Here is a 13,940-nt window from a genome sequence, read left to right as displayed (position 1 = left end):
TTGGTAGGGTGGAGGGTCGACGAAAGAGGGGGAGGCCTTCAACGAGATGGATTGATACGGTGGCTGCGATGATGGGCTCGAGTATAGCAGGTATTGTGGGGCTGGTGCTGGATCGGGCAGTGTTTCGTTCTGCTGTGCATGGGGTCGCTATGAGTCGGAAACGACTCGATGGCACTTAACAACAACAACAACAACTCCTGCCTTTTTTTTGGTTGCCACTTGCTTGGTATATCTTTTTCCAACCTTTGACGTTTAGTCTATTTTTGTCTTTGCTTCTGAGGTGAGCCTTTGGTAGACAGCATATCGGTGGGTCATGCATTCTTATCCAGTCTGCAATTCTCCATCTCTTGAATGGTGCATTTAATCCATTGATATTTAGTGCAATTATCAACAAGTATGAATTTATTGATGTCATTTTGTTATTTGTTTTTTCATGGTGTCACTGATTTCTTTGTTCTGTATAATTTTTTGTGCTGAGCTCATTTTGTTTATGAATTATCTTATCATCTCCTTCATTGCTATTTTAGTATTTGCTAAATATTTGTGCTTGCCCTCTTTTTTATTTTGATGTGAAGGTTTGTTATTTTTCTTTGATACCCTATGATTTATTATTTTCCTCCCAAGTTTAAAACAAGCTGTTCTATCTTGCAATTGTCTTAACTTCCTTACCATTTAGAAGTTCTGTAACTACACTATTTATTCCCTCTTTTTTGGTTTGTAGTTGTTCTCATTTACAAATTTATGTCTCTGGTTCCCTGTTTACAGCCTTTTAAGCTTATATTATTTTGGGTACTTCTATAACTGGGTTGGTTTCTGGGTTATGTCATCATGTGTGTTAATCATCAGTTGTTGTCAAAATATGTTTTAAAAGAATAAACTAAAGAAAAAGAAAAAATTAGCACAATATCTGGGGAAGGAAGAATGAAAGGAAAGGGCAAAAGAATAGTAAAATAAAAATGAGAAAACTGCAAAAGGAATAACAAGGGATAGGAAGAACCAAATGAAAGAAAAAAAGGGGGGGAGGGAAAGAAAAAGAAAGAAAACAAACGTACCAGGGATGGGCAAGAGAAAAAAAAAGAGGAAAAGAAGATAAAAAGAGTAACTTAAAAACAAGCAATCAAATTCCTCAAGAAGCTAGAATTAGAAATACCATTTGACCTAGCAATCCCATTACTAGGGTTATATCCTAAAGAAGTGAGAGCCAGGACAAGAACAGATATATGCACACACTTGTTCATCTCAGCACTATTTACAAGAGCAAAAAGATGCAAATAGCCTAGGTGCCCATCAACAGAAGAATGGATAACCAAACTATGGTACATACACACAATGGAATACTATGCAACACTAAAGAGTAATGTAGAATCTGCAAAATACTGCATAACATGGATGAACTTGGAGGACATTATGCTGAGTGAAATAAGTCAATCACAGAAGGACAAATACAGTATTAGTTCATTATTATACAAAGTCAAGGATAGGTTTATATATGGAAGGAAACTTTCTTTGTTGGTTACCAGGGGTGGGAGGTGGGAAGGGAACACTGAAAAAAAAAATTGCATTGACCCATGTCACTTAGTTTTGTGTCTTTCACTATACATAAATTATATTTTAATAAAATGTATTTTAAAAAAAGCACTATACTACAATGGACAGGAAAAAAAAATCAATCAAAACAAAACTGGGGACAGAGGGGCAGGCCACAGCTCCCAGGCTCTGTCAGGGCACAGACTGGGATAGAATTCCTGCTGGTTACAAAAGTGGGTGGAGGCAGGGGATGGCCACACCTCTGTTCACCAAGAGTGTGTGAGATATAAGAATAATAAGGGGAATGTCGCGCCTTTCTGGTTATCAGCCTCCAGCGAGGCTGCCCGTGCTCTTCTCGGCAGGCAGAACCCACTCCTATATTGCCATGTGGGTAAGAATGCCACTTGCGTATTTTCAAAATGGTTGCACCCACCATTTGCAAATATTCAAACCAGCTGCACCCTCAGGACAGCTGCTGGCAGTTCACAGGTCTGTTCCTCTCCTTCTTCGCTGTTTTCCTCTCTGGGTGTCAGGCTCCAATGCAGTCCTTGCCCATGCAGTCCTTAGTAAGCATAGCCAATTCTTAGGTTTCTACTGGGAAATATTCAAAAATGGCTGTGCCTTCAGGACAGCCAGCAATCAGCAGCTCTGTTTGTCACCTTACTTACTGTTTTCATTCAGGTTCTTCAACTAGTTGGTATTTAATCCCCTTCTTTATCATTGCCTTCAAAGCTCAGGGTTCCAGGATCGTTTTCTGTATTGGTTTCAATTAGTCTTTCATTGCTTTGTTGCAGAAGGTCTGTGTAGATTGTCTGCCTATTCAGTCATTTTGCCAGAACTTCTCAATTCTAAATTCTTGTTTGGATTCTGTACTCAAAAGAGTTTTAAAATAAAGGTCAATGTTGAGTTTGTTTTGTTTGTTTTATTGTTTTGTTTTTAATCTGTCCAGCCTTACTCAATGTGAAGGCCTGGGTTTCCTCCTCCGTGGAGTGCCCCCAGACCAATGATCGAGTCCCCACTGTATGCCAGGGTGCTTTTGTATTAATTTCTTCAACTTAGTCTTTTGAGAACCCTGTAGGCTGGGCACCTTCATAGAAGGTGATTAAAAACATGGAGTTCCCCACCCACCTACTTACTATTCATCTCAGCAGCAAGAAAAAGCCATAGTGGCTAGTCCTTCCAAGCAAGGGCCACCTCTTCATGCAGAGACCACCCTCTGTTGTCAAGCTTAGCTTAGGGCTCAGAGGGAGTAAGGAATGGAATATTGGGGTGGTGGGGGTGGTGAGCAGAACAGGCTACTCCCCTGAAAACATTCAAAAGTGGCTCTAGAGCATCTTGGTCAGGTGCAGGGCTTGCTTTAGATGACAGATGGGTTCCATTGATTCAAAGCAGCCCTGACATCCATCCCCTATCTTTGACATTTAGGCACTGAAATGGCTTTTAATTGATTTTCTAATTTTCTCTGAACCATTGTAAGTCCCGAAGTCTCCAAAGTGGGGTGCATCTGTCCCAGGGGTGTTGGGGGAAAATATTAGAATCTCTAAATAGATTAAGCCCATATGTGAGAGATAACATGTCACATTCTACATGGAGGTGTCCTGAATTGACTGTGGGGAATGTGTTCACGAAAAAAAATAATAGTAGAGGTGACAATTCTAATCCTGGTATGTGCTTATTTTCAGGCACAGTATGAGCTTAAAAAAGATAACCTAATCAGATCTGATAAGAGATTAGACAAAAAATTCAAACAGGTCAAGGAGACTATTGGGAATATAGATTGTGATGTACTCTCATTAATGATGAACCTTAAGTACATTGTGCTCTGAATTTTATTAGCTAGTGACAGTACTATAGGTTGTTATAGATGCAAGAACAAACATTAATATTAAAAGTATAAAAAACAAAACCAAATTCGTTGCCATTAAGTCAATTCAGACTCATGGCAACTCCATGTGTTACATACAGAGCAGAGCTGCTCCATAGGGTTTCTCGGCAGTAATCATAGAAGCAGATTGCTAGACCTGTCTTCTGCAGTGTCACTGGGTAAGTTCCACCACCAACCTTAGGTTACTTCTTGTTGTGTGCCACCGAATCCAGTGCAAACCATTTGGACCACCCAGAGACCTAGTTTCACTTAAGGGAAGCACAATCAAAAGAGTAAGGAGAGCATGGTCTAGACCAGCGTTTTCCCAGCAGCGTGTCCTGGAATACAAATTCCTCAAGAGGTTAATCCACTAGAAGTTCTCCTAACCACCCTTCGCTGACAGACTCTTGGATTACCTGAAGCATTCTACTCCCTTGTAACACAGGCCTACAAAGTACTCACTAATCATAGTCTTCAAGTTGCATGTGTTAACCATCATTGTTTGCTCCAAACCTGTTTATGCTGGTTTTACTTGTCACCGTATTTAAGTAATTTAATTAAATATTATGTAAATCTATAAAATAGGAATGCAAAAGGAAAGAGGTCTGTTGGTGTTCAAAAATGAAATTAAAAGTTTTGAGGAAAATACAAGAAAAGCCTAGTTGTTTAGAAAAGGAGCAGTTATCAAATTAGCTGTGGGTCAGATGAATGAAAAGATTAAGCAAAATTGTGAAAATGTGCAAAACAATGGATTTCATAGTCTTTAAGTTCTCTTTCCATAAAAATTTAAGAAAAAAAAAAGCCACTAGAAATTATAGAGCATGCATGCATTATGGTTTATAGAAAGATGGTGCAAACCTCTAGGCAGTGAGGGCATACTCAAAGAAAAGGCCTAGGCAGTATGTTAAATGATTGGCAACTGTTGGCAAATTATGTATTTTCAAGTTAAATAAAATGTTGAAAACAGTAAACAAAAAAACCCAAACTCACTGCCGTCGAGTCTAAGATGACTCATGGTGACCCCTCCTTGGGTTTCCAAGGCAGTATCACTATGGAAGTAGATTGCCCAATCTTCCTTCTGAGGAGTGGCTGGTGGGTTTGAACCTCCAGCCTTCTGGTTAGCAGTCAAATGCTTTAGGCACTATGCCACCAGAGCTCCTTTAAAATAGTATACATCATTTTTAAAAGGGATTTTCTGCTTTAATGGACTTCTTTTGATTAACCAACCAATTTTCAGTCATAATTGCATTTGATAGGATAATTTCTACTGTGCAGAGGAAGAAAGGTGTTAGCTTGCTTGCTTATTTTTGTAAAAATAAGTTTGGGAAACTCAGATTTGAGTAAAGTTTAAAAAGGTTCCTTTCCTCTAGGCCTTCTCAGAGTCTTTTTTATTCTACTCTGCATTGTAAATCTCCAGGAGAGAGAGTATGCAATGTTTCCAAATTTAATTGACCACAGAACCCTTTTCTTCCCTAGGGACATCTATCATCAACTCAAGAACTAGTGTTCTAGCAAGCAGTTTGGGAAACTCAGTAGTACAAAACACATACATATATTTCAGGCAATATAGCTCCCACACTACCAGCTATCTGTTTGGAGGTCTGCTGGCTGGTGGGGAGAACGACTTTGATTGGCAGTTGACTAGCTTCGAGTTTCGGTTCTGCCTTGACTTAATACCCAGGGGCCACACAGGCACAGAAAGCTGGAGGTTGGGTTAGAGAAATGCTACCAAACCAAGACGTCCTTCCTAGAGGGAGGAGGTTTGGTGGAGGTGTTGTTCAGAGAGGGGAAGTGGCTTGGCCAACAGGAAAACGAAAGTTACTACAGTCAAAGGACTTAGGAACAGAGTGAGAGGAGAAAATGAAATCTTAATTAAACCTCCAGAGTATTGTTTCTCTCTTGACTCCACGCTTTTGTCAGAAACTGCTGCTTTGTCTCTAAGAAGCCATGACCACACACACACTGATAATGAGACACAGACAGCCAACTCCACATCGCCAGGATTACTCCTCTTGGATGAATCCCACACTTTCTCTGGCTTCCCCTGACTCCTGCCTGCAGATACAGATGCATGTCTAAACTTGAGCATGAAGAGGAAGAATGCCTCCCTTCAGCTGAGCTCAGAGCTAAAACAGCTAATATAACTTCCAAACTACCCCCAAACTGCTCAGTGGACATTTGCCGGGTGAAGGCCCCCAAGCCAGAGGTGTGTGTTAGATGTGGTGCCTCACCAGGCTTGTCTGTGAGCCAGAGACTGACCATCAAAGTACTCTGTAAAAGGAATCCAAGTTCTTGTTGGGGAAGTTTCTGAAATACATATAAGCTCTGTCTTTTCAATGCTTAGATTCATAAAAATTGCCTACATATCTTAAGAAATGTGACCTTTCAGGCACATTGACTCTTGGATTTTCTACTTCAACTGTGCTGGATAAATGGTGATATAGCTACTCACCTTCTTTGTCCTAAAGGAAAAGCACAACTAGATTTATATGTTTTTTTATGGCAACCAGCCAACTGTGGAAGGAATGTGGAATCCACTTTCAAAAGCAGTCCAATGCAAAGGCTCTAAGCAGAGTGTGCCTATTTTATTTAAGGAACAGCAACGACATAAGAGCATGGGCTGTGGTGGTTCAGTGAGGGAATTCCTGCCCCCCATGGGGGAGACTCGAGTTCATTTCCAGCCGATGCACCTCATGCACAACAGTGGAGGCTTGTGTGTTACTATTGATGCTGAACAGATTTCATTAGAGTGTCCAGATAGACTAGGAAGAAAGACCTGGAGGTGTACTTCTTAAAATTAGCCAGTGAAAACCCAGACGATCACGATGATCCAACATGCAACTGTGGTAGTTTAGGTTGTGTGTCAGCTTGGCTGGGCCATAATTTGAGTGGCTTGGCAGCTAGATGTAGATGATGAGATTTTCATCACCTCCATGGTGGAATCTTCTGTGAGAAGCTAAGTAGTTGAAGCGGTTTCCTTTGGGGTGTGGCCTACTTCCAATATATAAGGAGAAGCTTTGGAAAAGATCTCAAGGTTTTGGCACATGTAGATCCTGCATTTGGCCAAGTTTTCATGTCCAGTTGCTGGACTTGAAATAGTGGCCTGTGGTATTGCAGAGCATTGTGCCATTTCACCTGCTGACCTTTGACTGTCAGCCATTAGCTGTGTTAATCAGAAGATGCCTCCAGCTCCAGTGGGCCTGGATCAAGAGGCAGAGACAAAGCCCAAGATCTAGAAGCCTTAGCCCAGCCCCTGGAGCCAGCACTCTGAATTCAGACTTCCAGCCTCCTAAACTGTAAAAGAATAAATACCTATTTGTTAAAGCCATTCACTTGTGGTATTTCTGTTATCACAGCACTAGAGAACTAGGAAGCAACTGATCAAGAGAATGGCATATGACCAGGAAGCATTTCATTTTTACATGGGTCCCCATAAGTCAGGGCCAACTTGATGGCAGCTAACAAGGACATAAGAATAGTACATTATGTGCAAACCCCAGAGACTCCTGCTCTGTCGTCTGCACATTTCCAGGAGGGCTGGATTGGGCACTTCTTGTATGCGCTGAGTCTCCTGTCAGAGAGGTATGAGCAGGAAATCACATCTCAAATTAGAAACAGCTGGGGGTAGGGAGTGGGCCTATGGGTGCTCTTGCTGTTGGCAATCCCCAACAAAAAGGGCAGGGTGGCACTTGGTTCCTACCTCCTGCTTTATGAGTCTCTCTTAGATATTTCTTTTCAAGACTCCATTGGAGCCACACAAAGAAAGTAAACCCGACTCTGTCAGTTCTTCCCAATGTAATAAATATATACCTGTGCTTTCACTTTTCCATTAGGATTGCTAAAGAGTGTTGACAAACTGATATTGTTACAGCACTGTCATATTATTTTTAAATTTCATTTTATTTTTTATTCACATTGTTCAAAAATTTGAAAGAAATAGAAAGGTATACATTGAGAAGGCTTGATTCTACCCCTGATCCCATGCACCCCATTTCACCATCTATATGTAAAGACTTTTGTTAGTTTCTTGCATATCTTCCCAATACTTCTATATGCAAATTTATGCAAATACTAATGTACTCTTCCATTCAATAACTAGAGACTCTGAAACTTGACCTTGAACGGAGGGTAACTAAAGCAAGTGGAAAAATCAACAAGACAAAAGAGCTGAACTGAAGATTTCAAAGAGCAGCTCAAGAAGACAAAGTCAATTATCATAATGAAATGTGCAAAGACCTGGAGTTAGAGGGCCAAAAGGGAAGAACACACTCAGCATTTCTCAAGCTGAAAGAACTGAGGAAAAAATTCAACCCTTGAGTTGAAATATTGAAAGATTCTATGGGCAAAATATTCAATGATGCAGGAAACATCAAAAGAAGATGGAAGGAATATACAGAGTCACTCTACCAAAAAGAATTGGTTGATGTTCATCCATTTCAGGAGGTGCATATAATCAAGAACCAATGGTACTGAAGGAAGAAGTGGAAGCTGCACTGAAGGAACTGGCAAAAAACAAGGCTCCAGGAATTGATGGAATACCCACTGAGAGGTTTCAATAAACTGGAGGCACTCACTCATTTATGCCAAGAAATTTGGAAGGCAGCTACCCAGCCAACTGACTGGAAGAGATCCATATCTGTACCCACTTCAAAGAAAGGTGATCCCACGGAATGTGGAAATATTGAACAATATCTTACTGAAGATAATTCAAAAATGGTTGCAGCAGTATATTGACAGAGAACTTCCAGAAATGCAAGCTGGATTCAGAAGAGGTCATAGAACAAGTGATATCATTGCTGATGTCAGATAGATCTTGGCTGAAAGCAAAGAATACCAGAAAGATGTTTACTTGTGTTTTATTGACTATGCAGAGGCATTCAATTGTGTGGATTATAACAAATTGTGGATAACATTGAGAAGAATGGGAATTGCAGAACACTTCACTGTGCTCATGAGGAACCTGTACATTGACCAGGAGGCTGTCGTTCAAACAGAACAAGAGGATACTGCATGGTTTAAATTCAGGAAGGGAGTTTGTCAGGGTTGTATTCTTTCACCATACTTATTCAGTCTGTATGATGAGCAAATAATCTGGCAAACCATCTCTACCATGGATCTGTGCTCTGTCTCTGGAATACAGACCCTCTTCACAAAAAGCCATTAGCTGCTCGAGGGCAGTTCAGTCAGCACATCTCAGTCAGGGCCATTGCTGGCATGTGTGGAGCCTCTGTGCAAATTGTAACAAAGGGCCTCCTCTAGGAGAGCAAACCAAGAGGTATTCCTCTGTCTGGCAGATTACAAATCATCACTCCTTCTCCAGACAGGTGAAGAGGAGTAGATGAAGAAGAACATGGCATCAGGATTGGAGGAAGCATCCTTAACAATCTGTAATATGCAGATGACACAACCTTGCTTGCTGAAGGTGAAGAGGACTTGAAGCACTTACTGATGAAGATTAAAGACTATAGTCTGCAGTGTGGGTTACACTTCAACATAAAGAAAAAGAAAATTCTCACAACTGGGTCAGTAAGCAGCATCACGAGAAATGGAGAAAAGATTGAAGTTGTCAAAGATTTCTTATTACTTGGTTCTACAATCAACACCAATGGAAGCAGCAGTCAAGATATCAGATGACGTATTGCACTGGGAAAATCTGTTGCAAAAGACTTCTTTAAAGTGCTGAAGAGCAAAGGTGTCTCTTTGAAGACTAAGGTGTACCTAACCCAAGCCATGGTATTGTCAATCGCCTCATATGCATGTGAGAGCTGGACAATGAATAGGGAAGACCAAAGAAGAGTTGATTGTTTTGAGTTGCGGTGTTGGTGAAAGATAATCAAAGTCCCAAGGACTGCCAAAAGAACTAACAAATCTGTCCTGGAAGAAATGCAACTGGAATGCTCCTTGGAAGTGAGAATGGCCAGACTTTGTTTGACCTGCTTTGGTCATGTTGTCAGGAAGGACCATTCCCTGGAGAAGGGTACCATGCTTGGTAAAGTGGAGAGTCAACGAAAAAGGGGAAGGTCCTCAACTAGATGTATTGATACAGTGACTGCTATGATGGGTGCAAGTGTAGCAAGTACTAGCAAGTAGCGAGGGTGGTATAGGACGGGCAGTATTTTGTTCTGCTGTACACAGGGTTGCTATGAGTCAGAGCTGACTCCATGGCACCTAACAACAAACAACTACTTCTAGACTACTATAATCTAGGTGCTGCTTTAAGCTTTTGAAATATGTCAGTGAATAAAACAGCAAAAATCCTACTGTTATGGACCTTACACTCTAGAATGGGTAGCCAGACAGTAGGCAATAAACATAAGAAAACAATGGATTAAGGAGAATGGCATTGTGGGGGTTTGAAGGAGGCAAGTTTCAATATTAAATAGGGTAGTGGTCAGGATAGACCTCATTGCAAAACTGACATTTTGAGTAAAGGTTTGAAGGTTAGAGAGTTAGTTATGTTGATACGTAGGGAGATAACCTATGGAAAGGTCCCAAGTAGAGCATGCCTATCATATTGAAATAATAGCAAGGGCTCAAGTGTGACTGAAGAGGAGTGAGAGAGAGGAGAGTAGTAGATGAAGTCAGACAGGGGTGAGGGAAGGAGGACAGATAAAGTAGGGCCTTGCATACCATCCTAAGGACTTTAGTATTTACCTTGAATGTGATGGGGAACCATCACAGCATTTTGAGCAGAGAAGTGATATTATCTGACTTATTTTAATAGAGTCTCTCTGGCTCTTGTATTGAGAATAGACCATAAAGGAAGAACGGGTACAAGAAGGGAGACTCTGGTTTGAAGGCTATTTCAATTATCCAACCATGAGGAAATGGTGGTTCAAACAAGGTTGAGAGCAATGGGAGTAGTAAGTGGGCAGATGCTGGGTGTATTTTAAAGGAGGCACTAATGAATTGGCTGTTGGGTATAGAAAGAGAAGAATCAATGATGCCTCCAAGAGTTTTGACTCGAGCAATTGGGAAAATAGAATTTATCCCCATATTCTAAGGGGCCCTGGGTCCTCTACCATCTCCTCCTCTCACCTGTTACACACATTAGTTGTGTATTTAGAAATGGCAGTGTTTTGTGCCCAGTGTTATGTCTCAGAGAACTGCCATTTCATAACCATTAATGGTTGTTCAATGTTCATAATATGAGTATATGTTTTGATATGTTTGCCTCCCTAGAACTTTGGAAACACCAAGTCATGAAGGAAAACTTTTCAGTCATAAGACCACAAATAGTTGAAAATTTCATACGGAGATTAATGGAGAATCACCAAGATAGTGAGGTAGAGGTATGTATTGAAAATGAGTCATTCTGGTCTTTTCAAACACAAACCCAAACAAGGTAGACTTTCTCCTTACACGTTGATCAGTGCTTCTCTTACTCCCTTTGAACAATGCTAGAATTACTGAGGCTGAACCCAAAACATTAATCATTTATTATCATTTTCTTTTCTAGAAAAAGACTGATTTCTGATAAAGATGGGAATAGTTAGAATGCACGTGTTGGCTGATTTCAGATTTGGTCCAATTTTTAAGTAACCTTTTTGTTGTTGTTGTTGTTAAGTGCTGTCGAGTCGGACCCTACTCATAGCGACCCCTCCTTGGGTTTCTGAGGCAGTATCACTATGGAAGTAGATTGCCCAACCTTCCGAGGAGTGGCTTGTGGGTTTGGAGTTCGTTTATGAGTGGATTTTTAGCCATATTTTCTGTTATTGATTTCTGGTATAAAAAATGTAAAAGAAGAAAACTAAAATAGCCTATAATACCACGAGCTAGCGACATATCCCTTAGAAAATAGTTTCTAAATGTACAATATGAAAAAGAAACAGCACAGAAAGGGAACATTTCCATCCCTCCCCCACTTCACAGTCCCTGATTTCCTGTCCACAAAGGAAATCAGAATCAACAATTTTTTGTGTGTTATCTTTAAAAAAAAATATTTGTACCCGTAACAGCTCAATATGATATATATATATAAATAATATGAATATACAAAAATGTATTTAATACATGCCCACATAAATATACACAGCCCTTGAAGTCTTGAAGCAGGTTTACTCTTGGCAGGAAGTGCCTTGCTAAATCAAAGGAATCTGCCCAAAAGCCAGATAAGAGAGTTTGTGTGGCTATTTAGCCGTAACAGAGCTTTCGGATCATTATGCTATTAAACATAAGTGCATTAGGTAGATATGAATTCTTTTGAAATTTACCTATTTTTTAAAAAAACCTGACTTTGTAAAAATGTACTTAATTTTTTTAAACAATGTTTCCCCAAAATTTACATTTTTCTGAACTCAAAGCTCTTCTAATATCCCCCATGATTTTATAATAAGCATTTCAGTTCTTAATTATGAGGTAGAGAATTCACAAGGTTGGTTGGGGAGAACTTTTCCCGCAGGACGTTATAGTTTACACAGATTTGCTTTAACCTTTCAATTATGCGCAAATGTTCTGTGTGCTTTGCTGAGTGGGTGAAGTGATTCTACTCTGGTGGTTTTGTGCCTTTTGGTTTCTGCAGCTCAGAGGATCTCAAGCAGAGGTCCAGAAGGGAATAGGGTATGGTATGCTCAGAAACATGTCTGAATTAAAGAATTTTGTCACTCAAGATCCGCTTATTCCCTTTCTATACACTTTGTTGTTGTTGTTGTTGTTATGAACCCGACTCCTAGCGAGCCCTCCTTGGGTTTCCGAGGCAGTATCACTACGGAAGTAGATTGCTCCATCTTCCTTCTGAGGAGTGGCTGGTGGATTTGAACTGCCAGCCTTCTGGTTAGCAGTCAAGTGCCTTAGCCACTATGCTACCAGAGCTCCCTCTATACACTTTACCCCAATATCATATCTTCTCATGGCCAGCCTGGGCTCTTGTAGGAAAGAAATCTGAGCTTTAGTTGACACGGCAAATTCATAAGAGGTGCAGCTGAAACTTGGGGCTCTGTACACTGTTTGGTGTGAGCCTACCAGTGTCTTGCAATCATAGGGCCTCAGGATGCTAGGCCCTCTCCAAAGGCTGTACCTGGTGGTCTTCTAGCCTCTTTTGGACCACCTGCAGTGATGATAAATTCACTCTCTTCCAAATCCCACCCATTACTGAGAGGCTCTTCCTTTAATTAGCTCTTAAAAACTCAAAAACAATTGCTATCAAGTTGACTACAACACACGGCAACTGCATGCATGTCAGAACAGACCTGGGCTCCACAGGGCTTTCAATGGCTGATTTTTTGGAAGTAGATTGCCAGGCTTTTCTTCCAAGGTGCCTCTGGGTGGACTCAAACCTCCAACTTCTCAGTTAGCAGCTAAGCATTTACACCACCCCGGGACTCCGGTGAGCTCTTACTGGGCTGAATCTTACCTCCCCACCGTCTCTACCATGGATCTGTGTTCTGTCTCTGGAATACAGACCCTCTTCACAAAAAGCCATTAGCTATTCGAGGGCAGTTCAGTCAGCACATCTCAGTCAGGGCCATTGCTGGCATGTGTGGAGCCTCTGTGCAAATTATAACAAAGGGCCTCCTCTAGGAGAGCAAACCAAGAGGTATTCCTCTGTCTGGCAGGTTATAAATCATCACTCCTTCTCCAGACAGGTGAAGCTCCATGCCAGGGTACTGGACTCCCCCTTTTCCTGGGTGCCTCTATGCAGAGCTCAGACTGCACAACCAAATGTTAAGGACCTGAGCCCTGTCTTCTCTCCTTCAGAATAAACTATCTCCACTACCTTCTTTCATGTTATATGCATTCTCTTGATATCTGGTCAGCCTCCTCTAAACTGAAGATTGTCTGACCAGCAAAGAGCGCCCTTGCCATAGATGTTCTGCTTTGATTAATGCCTATGAGTGGGTTATGTTTTGGTGGTCATATCAGAATGGATTCATTGAGCTGTAACTTGATATGCAGAGGACACAACCTTGCTTGCTGAAGGAGAAGATGACTTGAATCACTTACTGAGGAAGATTAAAGACTACAGTCTGCAGTATGGATTATACCTCAATATAAAGAAAATGAAAATCCTCACAACTGGACCAATAAGCAGCATCATGATAAATGGAGAGAAGATTGGAGTTGTCAAAGATTTCATATTACTTGGTTCCACAATCAATACCAATGAAAGCAGCAGTCAAGAAATCAGACAATGTATTGCACTGGGCAAATCTGCTGCAAGAGACCTCTTTAAAGCGCTAAAGAGCAAAGATATCTCTTTGAAGACTATGTTGCACTTAACCCAAGCCATTGTGTTTTCAATTGCCTCGTATGCATGTGAAACCTGGACAATGACTAAGGAAGACTGAAGAAGAGTTGATGCTTTTGAATTGTGGTGTTGGTGAAGAATACTGAAAGTACCATGGACTGCCAGAAGAATTAACAGATCTGTCCTGGAAGAAGTGTAGCTGGAATGCTCCTAGGAAGCAAGAACGATCAGACTTTGTCTCACCTTCTTTGGTCATGTTGTCAGAAGGGACCATTCTTTGGAGAAGGATATCATACTTGGTAAAGTGGAGGGTCAGCAAAAAAGGGAAAGACCCTCAAGGAGATAGATTGACACAGTGGCTGC

At 40.9% G+C, this 13,940-nt stretch overlaps 1 protein-coding gene across 1 annotated transcript in view; it reads left to right on the top strand.

The window, feature by feature from the left end:
• LOC103197011 (coiled-coil domain-containing protein 162-like) overlaps window positions 1-13,940 on the top strand; it is a 128,365-nt gene that overhangs the window by 71,548 nt on the left and 42,877 nt on the right. The window contains exon 7 of the mRNA XM_042780941.1: window positions 10,574-10,683. Coding sequence (XP_042636875.1) covers window positions 10,574-10,683 — 110 coding nt within the window. The remainder of the gene's footprint in view (window positions 1-10,573; window positions 10,684-13,940) is intronic.

This window comes from Orycteropus afer, unplaced genomic scaffold (genome assembly GCF_000298275.1).
Source record: "Orycteropus afer afer isolate SDZICR_OR568_19922 unplaced genomic scaffold, OryAfe1.0 scaffold00072, whole genome shotgun sequence".
NCBI classification, from domain to species: domain Eukaryota; kingdom Metazoa; phylum Chordata; class Mammalia; order Tubulidentata; family Orycteropodidae; genus Orycteropus; species Orycteropus afer.
Note: the sequence above shows the minus strand (reverse complement) of the source record. Positions and strands in the feature narration are given on the sequence as shown.